At 46.4% G+C, this 8,731-nt stretch overlaps 1 protein-coding gene across 1 annotated transcript in view; it reads left to right on the top strand.

Annotated features, from left to right (window-relative positions):
* Positions 1-4,663: 4,663 nt before the first annotated feature.
* Positions 4,664-8,731, top strand: part of MTNR1A (melatonin receptor 1A) — a 66,997-nt gene continuing 62,929 nt past the window's right edge. The window contains exon 1 of the mRNA XM_083458424.1: positions 4,664-5,278. Within this exon, the coding sequence (XP_083314550.1) occupies positions 5,095-5,278 (184 nt within the window). The 5' untranslated portion in view covers positions 4,664-5,094. The remainder of the gene's footprint in view (positions 5,279-8,731) is intronic.

Below are 8,731 nucleotides of genomic sequence, written 5' to 3'. Positions count from 1 at the left end.
GATAACTCCCATCAGGACATAAAAGACCCATTTAGCTGCTCTTTAGAAAGGATGTCTGAAGAGTAGCCAGAAAGATCTCTCATGTCCATTCGCACTGCTAAGCACCACAGTGCTGAGACCAGAGATAAGCCCTCTGCCTGTTCTTTTAAACAACAACACCCATTCATTCATTGGAGGGAAGGTGAGAGAAGATGCTGCCTTTTATCTGCATCTCAGTGCTGTGGTGTATTGAGAGCAGATCCTCTCTAAAAAAAAGAAGACTTGTGTGTTTTACCTGATCCCTCTGGCTGCTCTTTAGAGATCACACTCTATGGAACAGAGAGCTTTATCACTAAATCAGATCAGGATATAGAGCTGCGGGTGTTGGCAGGCCACAACTAGCAGGTTTATCAGGCTGGATTTGGCCTGCAGGATATCACCCTGGCTGTGAAGAAAGACCATGCGGTGAACTGCAAAGAGCAAAGAAGAAGAAAAAGAATTTGTATTTGATATCCCACTTTATCACTACCTGAAGGAGTCTCAAAGCGGCTAACATTCTCTTTTCCCTTCCTCCCCCACAACCTCCTCCCCTAGAGGAGGGAGAAAGGTTGTTTTCTGCTGCTCCAGAGAAGCGGACACAGAGCAATGGATCCAAACTACCAGAAAGAAGATTCCACCTAAACATTAGGAAGAACTTCCTGACAGTAAGAGCTGTTCGACAGTGGAATTTGCTGCCAAGGAGTGTGGTGGAGTCTCCTTCTTTGGAGGTCTTTAAGCAGAGGCTTGACAACCATATGTCAGGAGTGCTCTGATGGTGTTTCCTGCTTGGCACGAGGTTGGACTCGATGGCCCTTGTGGTCTCTTCCAACTCTATGATTCTATGATTCTAACAAAAACACTGTCAGGTGAGTGGGGCTGAGAGACTTCAGAGAAGTGCGACTAGCCCAAGGTCACCCAGCAGCTGCATGTGGAGGAGCAGAGACGTGAATCCGGTTCACCAGATTACGAATCTACTGCTCTTAACTACTCTTAACCACTCTTAACTGCTCTTAACCACTACACCACACTGGCTCTCAAACACAATACAAACAAATGGAAGGAGCACTGCTCTAAATCTTTGCTGAAGCTGTGCTAAAATGCAAAGCACAGCCCCGCCTCCTTCAACACTGTACATTTTATTAATGGGTCTTGGCTGCAAATGCGTGGAAAGTAAGAACATTTTTCTTAAGAAACTGTGCAAGCTTTTCATCTTCCTCTGCAGTGCACAGCATGGGTAGCTTGAAGATATGAATGACTGAAGCTGCCTTATGATAAATGGGACTATTGACCCACCCCTAAATTAGACTCCATTCTAACTGGCCTCAGCTTTCCAAGGTCCCAGGCAGGATATTTCCCCAGCATTTCTATTGAAAATCCTTTCCCTTGCGGGTGGCAGGGTTTGATCTACAAAGCATGTGGCTCCAGATGTTCACATCAGCTATCTTAGTTTAATTTCATGTCTTCTTTGTTCCATATTTGTGTGCATGGTGATTCTTGGTCGAGAGCTATCACAAGTTCTTGGTGGGTTCCCGCAGAGGGTGAAAATTGGCACCTGGAGAGGAATAATTCAAAGAGAGAGAAATTTTCAAGGGGGAACACCTCCTGGTAGGAAATGGCTGCCAAGCGGCACAGAGATTGCCAATGATTGTGGCTGACATATGTCTATTTTGTTATGTTTCCATCAGACAGGAAGCCACAGTTGGGTGCATGGGAGACACTCACAAAGGAAGTAGTGGTGGGCTGAATGTGATCTTTGGGCTGAAAAAGCCCCCCCCCCCCATTCCTGCCATAAAGGATGCCATCCTTTTTAATTACCTTTATAATTTCCCTTTTCTTGTCCTTGTTACCCAGCAGCCAATCCCTTATTTATGAATGATAGCTCCTGAGTTCCATACAGAAATTCATTAGGTTACTTTTCTGGAACATCCAGCCTGAGAAAGATTTCTGTGAAACTCAAAATCCCCTGTGACATCTTTCAGACTGACCAAAACCAGCTACAGTGGTACCTCAGGTTAAGAACTTAATTCGTTCTGGAGGTCCATTCTTAACCTGAAACTGTTCTTAACCTGAGATACCACTTTAGCTAATTGGGCCTCCCGCTGCCACCACACGATTTCTGTTCTCATCCTGAAGCAAAGTTCTTAACCTGAGGTATTATTTATGGGTTAGCGGAGTCTGCAACCTGAAGCGTCTGTACCCTGAAGCGTCTGTAACCCGAGGTACCACTGTATATTGTTTTGCTCATGGAATCATAGATTTGGAAAGGACCTTAAGGATCATCTAGTCCAGCCCCCTACAATGCAGGAATATGCAGTTGTCCCATAAGGGGCTTGAACCTTCAACCTTGGTGTTAACCACACTCTAACCATCTTATTCCTATTTGAAGCATCATTTAAAGCAGCTGTAGTGAAACTCTTCATGCTCTTCCTGAGGTTCTGCTGGAGAAATGCTTAGATGAGAGATACATGCTTGCGTTTTTGCCATCATAAGGACTAGATACTTTCTTTTTTAAAAAAGCAGAAAACTGTGATTCTCGAGAATATCACAGTTTTGAGGAAGCTTTCTGGTGAAACCACTTAGATAAATCAATCCAGAAGAATAGGTCTTTGAAATCAAGCCTGAATCAATGTGGCACTTAGGAAAGCTGCTAGGTTCTTTCTCTGTTTTAATTTTTCAAAGGTTGGTTTAAAATAGCTTTGTTTTCTCCCAGCGCTAGACTGTCTGAGGATGGGTAATTCCGTCTCAGTGCAGTGATATACTTAGAAGCCCTTCAGTTTCCTTCTCATCATGCATTCCTATGACTATGTGATGAATACAAATAATAGAAAACTTTCCTTCTAGCATAGGGCACATGTTAGAGCACTGGCTGCTATTTTTAGCATAGCTGCTTCTTCTTCTTTTTTGAACGAGTGGTGTGCCAACACTATGGCAAATAGAATGCTACTGCATCTTCTTAGATCCTGCTTATTTTAATGCCAATCACTCCCAACATTTTTTTTATTGTTATTCAGCTTGTTAAGCAGCTCTCTGGTTCATAATTATCTGATTCCCCTTCTTTATTCTTCCTTTACTGCTCGTAATAGGTTTCAAAATGCCATTGTAATAACAAAATGGTAAGGATCACATTGTTCAGCCCAGAAGATTTTATGCCATTTAATAAATGGCAACGGTGTCCTTAATTGGCTAAAATGTTGCTATTTAAAACAGTGCTCTGTTAAACACTGTATGCCGTGCTCTGTATAAGACTTTCCTCTACGTTTTCTCAAACAGACTTGAAACAGGAGAAAAAAGAGAATTGACTCCTTACTTATTGGCTATCAGTTGTTAGGGCTGTATGAATAACGTGAGGAGGGGGAGAATATGAATTACTGCAGTACTTAACAACACACACCTCTGGCAAACACAGCTGGCATTCTCATTGAGTAGGGAAAAACCGTATTTCCACGACGTTTTAATGTCAACCAGTCTTTTTTATAATTCCCACTTAGCAACACACGAAGTGCGCCCATCTTTTCTACTATGTAAGAACCCCTATTTTACATTACACCCCCCCCCGCTCTGTCCCGTTGCTATTCTGGGTGGTGGTCAGAAAGCGGGAGGGGTAGCCTCTTTTCTAAGTTTCAGCAATGGAATCCTATTTGCCTTCGGAAATCAGGGGGAAACTGATATTCGAGAGGAAATGCCCCCAACATTATCTCCGACTTTGGGAAGTAGATGAGGTTGCTTTCCAAAAGGAGGAGAGAGAAAAAGTCCGGCTTTCTCATATATTGTCGAGTCCGAAGGGGAGGGGGAGATGTAGAACGAGGCAGTCTTTTCTTGTCCTCCCCCTGCTGTTTTCCTCCTCTCCTCCCTCCCCTCCTCTGTGAGGCGAATGCACGTGCTGCTCTGGGGGATTCGGGTCCCGAGGTACCTCCCTCCCACCCCCCATGCTGAGCAAATAACTGTACGAGGAGCTTTTAATAGCACAGCCTGATCAGAACTGACTGCCGCTCTCCTCGCTTCCAAGCAGCCCGTGCTTCCTTCTGTAAAGCTTCCAGCCGTCGAGAACCAATCCGGAAAGTGTTTAATTAAACTGATATTTATCCAAAGTATTATTTTTATATAAAAAAAGCAAAAAAGCAAAAAAAAGCAGCCAGGCAAACTTCTTCCTTCCTTCGTCTTCTCGACGCCACCCCTCCCAGTCCCGTGCACAAAAAGTCGTTAAAAAGGCTTTAAAGCACCGTCGCATCTTCAGGTGGCAACGGTCCCTCAGCGACCTGCAGCCTCCAAATCCGTGAATGAACCTGGCTGGCTTTCTGAATGAGCGAAAGAATGAATGAGCGGACGCGCGAATGAATGAATGAATGGGAAAAGCGGGGAAAGAATGAATGGGGCTGCGCTGGAGGCACGCGCGCGCTCACCCTCCCTCCCTCCTCCCCAACGTTCCAGCTTTACAACTCGACCATGAATGGAGGCGCCAGTTCCGGCGAGCGCCTGCTGGAGGAGCTGTGGCTACGTCGCCCGCTTCGGCGGCAGCTGGAATCCCCTCGCAGCGCACGTGTCCGGGGAGGGGGAGGCCAGGCGCCAACGCTAGATGTCACCTGGAGGCAACAGTGGTGGCGGCGCGGAGGGGGGGGGCTGCCGCTGTTTGGGGAGGGGGGCTGGCTATGTGGATGGCGGCTGCAGCTGCAGCAGCGGCGACGGGGCGGGCGATCCGCGCGGAGAGTAAAGGAGGAGGAGGAGGAGGAGAAAGCGGGGGATGCTATAAAAGTAACTCGCCGTGGCACATGCACACTTGGGCGAAACTTCCCCGTCCGGGCAAAGAGGCGATGGCAGGAGCTCGGGAGAGGAGAGGATCGACGGCAGCAGCGGCGGGCTGGCCGCTTGGCATCGCGGCGGAGCCCGAGGGGGGGAAGGAGGCGCTTTAGCATCCTGCTGCCTCCCCTGTGCAAGCAGCCCCTCTCTCATGCCGGCTAGGGCACAGCCAAGGTGACGCTCCCTGCCAGCTGGCGGCGGGCGCCCCGTCCTGCCCCGCATCACACCTTCCCTCCCCAAACTTCGCAGCCCCTGGGACGTGCGCGGCTCCCTCCGGGCAGCATGCGAGGCAATGGGAGCGCGCTGAACGGCTCTTCCCCGCCGCGGGACGGGCTCACCTTGGACAGGCCCCCCTGGGTGGCTTCCACCTTGGCCGCCATCCTCATCTTCACCATCGTGGTAGATATCCTGGGCAACTTGCTGGTGATCCTGTCCGTGTACAGGAACAAGAAGCTGAGGAACGCGGGTGAGAATCGGGAGGCGAAGGCGGGGTGGCCAGGAGGAGGACAGAAGCCAGGAAAAAAGAGGGAAGGAAGGACGGAAGACCAGGAGAATCTCCTCGGACGTGCCTACGAGCAGCAGTTGGGGAGGGGGCTGTGCTGGAGCGGAAAGGGGAGGGGGCAAAGCGGGCAAGAATGGCAAAGCCCTCCTTTCTTGGTGTATGCTTTGGGGGGGGGGGCGTTGATGCACGGCCCCCTCCTTCCTTTCTTTTGCTGTGATTGGAAAGGCGAGTTTCTCCGGCGCGCCAGGAGGAGCTGTGCGTGCGCTTTGCTTGCCAGGCTCAATCGAATAGTGCGGGGCAGGCGGCGAGGGGCATTCTGGGAAAGCAGCGCTGTCGGGCAAAGGCAGAGAGCGAGCGAGAGCACGAAGCTATCCTTGCCCGGAGATTATATCAGAATGGGCGCGCGAATGTTGTGGGGGGAAGCGATATTGCCTTACCTCTTTTGCCCATCCTCCCGGCTCCTCCTTTCCTCGGCGATTCGCCTTAGAACTTTGACGCGGCTTTGCATTCCTTAAAGAGTGACCCCCGCTGCTCCCCGGTTCACTGCAAGGCAACAATTCCAGCTTGTGACAGATGCCGAAAGCGGTGCATGTGATGGTTTCACCTCAGATCAGTGATCAAGAGGCAGCGTGTATTTTTAGTGACAGCCACACAAAAAATAACACACCACAACCCCAGCTGCTATTTAAAGTTCCGGCTCAATATATGATCTAGCATAGGGCAAGACAAGAATTGTTTTTACCCCCAACGATGCCCGAGGTGGGGTGGGGTGGGTACTTATGTTGTCCGGAGTGGTGGAGTCTACGTTATTGTTTTTCTTTGGTAGATGCTTTTTAATAGATCTGTATTGAAAATATTTGTGCAGAATGAAGGCGTGATGGTTGTGAGATAACTCTGCAAACTCGAGGAACGTAAAGCTGGTGCTGAGGTAAACTCAGTGGTGATAAGCTCATTTTGCATTTTGCCCTCTATCCACTTGTTATTTACTCCGTTTAACGACTGAAACCATCTGATAGCTACATAGATTTTAGGCGGGGGGGGGGGGTGGGCAGGAGAAGATCAGTGATGGTCTCTTGAACAAATCTGCCTTAGTTTATGGATTATTGGTTGGACAGACAGGGAAATTCTCCTTCAGAGTCATTCTGCTTTATCATGTCAGACCAGCTGGTGTGCACATATACTAAATCTATGCACTCAACTCCGCTTTTAAACTTTCATTGAGGGAGGGGGGGAAACAACCCACAGAGAGGCGAAACACGTGCAAGGATTTGCGTCAGCAGACCGGGCAGAAAATTTGCTTCCACGTTTCTCCATCCTCCTTTCCAATATTGCAAAGCACTGGTTTGTAGTCTTAATGGAATGGCAGGATTTTGTTGGACAGTAGTACCCGGAGACCTTCGTTTGGGAGTGCTTGTGCTGTTTTTGAAATCTGGTAAGACAAGATAATTAGATCCTGAGGACAACTTTGCAAAGCTCTCCTATTCGCCTGAAGTTTTTGTGATGGCCATAGGGCTAATTTCAAGACTCTCTGGTATTCTAGAATAATTCTAACTTAAATGGTTACTGAATGAGTTTGTGGGCACTTTTTGCCGTGGAAATAATAAAGGGTTTTATTTATAACCCCCCCCCTCCACATGTATTTTCTTTTAATTATGACATAGCCAGAATTTTGTTGGTTGAATAAAGGAGAATATATAAAGGTGGATTCAGACATAATCATGCTTAGATTTCTGTGAGTCTATTCTAATCATAACTAAGTCTGGATATAGTAACCCATAGCATTAAAAGTGTTGTCCCTTTGAGATCTGCTAGAGCTGTTCATTAAAGTTAGAGGGATTTCTGCACTTGGAAGTTGATGTACATGCAGGATGATAAACATTGTATTGTATTACATTTATGAAATAAGAAACAAAACGCCTTTCGCAGCGTTTGAACATTAATTTTAGATTTCATTGGGCTTGCTGCATACATGACATTCTTTTCTACATGGAAAACACTTCCATGTTGCAAATAACACATGAACTATGTATTTTGTGGGACAATGCAGTCTGTGCATTCCACACTAAGTGTGTATATGCATATTGAGAAACCATGGTTGGCTGCAGCTTCTCAGGGCATGCAAACCATATGTGGTTGTGGGAAACATTAAACCTATGGGATCATTATGCATGGCAATTTATGTATATCTTGCACATTACTTCCTATATGAGTGTTATTTTATTCTAAGGCAGGTGACATGTGAAATACTCTTGTATGGGGCACATACACAAATGGAGCACAATGTTGAATCATTTGCTGCTTCTAATGTCTTGTTGAGTTTTTCTCTAGAACCCACCAAATCAAGCTTTTCCTAAGTGGGAGGGCCATAAATGAGTTGTAGTCAAATGATCTGAGGGATGACCTCCCCTGATTGTGATTCAATAGAAGACCATAGTGGGCTAGATGGACCAATGGCATGGCTCAGTTTATAGAATGGTATTTAAGTATCATGGTTCCTTGGGTGTTCTTTCCTAGAACTGAAATAGTCTTGATTATGTTGTGGCAAGGAAGTTTGCCTCAACTTATAGAGAGCTCATCTGGGCACAGGGTGGTTTGACCCAAGAGGTTAATTGCTACTGCTTCCTGTAATGCGATTGCAAAAGTTGCAAGGGCTAGAATGTGCAATAGTACTCTCTCCCTCATTTACAAGTCAGGACCACTTCACACATTATGCTTTTCAGATTAAGATGATTTATATCTACATCTAACACAGGCATGTGTACTCCTTGGGAAACTCTTGTCTGGGAAATGTGATGGACTGCTGCTCTGTTAACTGCTTTTAGCCAGCAGATTGTATAAATCTTTTGCCTTTGACCCAGTGGGCAAGGCCACTCTGCCTAATGTGTGAACTAGCATCCTTGTGTGACACAGAGATTACAAGGGAAACTTGAGTGCTCTTGAGTGTCTTGTGTGAAAATACCCATATATATATGTTCTAATTAAATGCTGGAACCTGCGGGGTCAGGAGTGAGGTGTCATGGCTGGGAGATGGTCAATTGGACTTCAGGCTTTCCTAGAAAAAGCTACCACTGTCCAAGGAACAGCTCCCCCATTTTAAGAGACGTGTTGCTCTCACCAGTGACTATCACACACATGTCTACTTGCTCAATAGCATCGTGTTTCTTTTTTCTTTTCTTTTGCAATATTGCAAACTACTAAAAGTGTAATAGTACACAACTGTGAGATACAAAATTCTTGGGATCTTCAACCACAGTTTTGTAGGTCTTGGGAAAGTGACAACCATAATTAACTTAATAAGCAGAACAGGTCTGTCTTCCTCTGCTCTAATATAGCAAGTTTAACTTTTTATATAAGTTCCAGTAAAATGACATTTAAAAGGCTTTCAATTAATTAAGCTTTCTGAAAGAATAAAGATGT

Source organism: Podarcis tiliguerta, assembly GCF_965153285.1.
Source record: "Podarcis tiliguerta genome assembly, chromosome: 9".
Classification (NCBI taxonomy): Eukaryota; Metazoa; Chordata; class Lepidosauria; order Squamata; family Lacertidae; genus Podarcis; species Podarcis tiliguerta.
The sequence above is the reverse complement of the archived record's forward strand: the minus strand, read 5'-3'. Positions and strand labels throughout refer to the sequence as shown.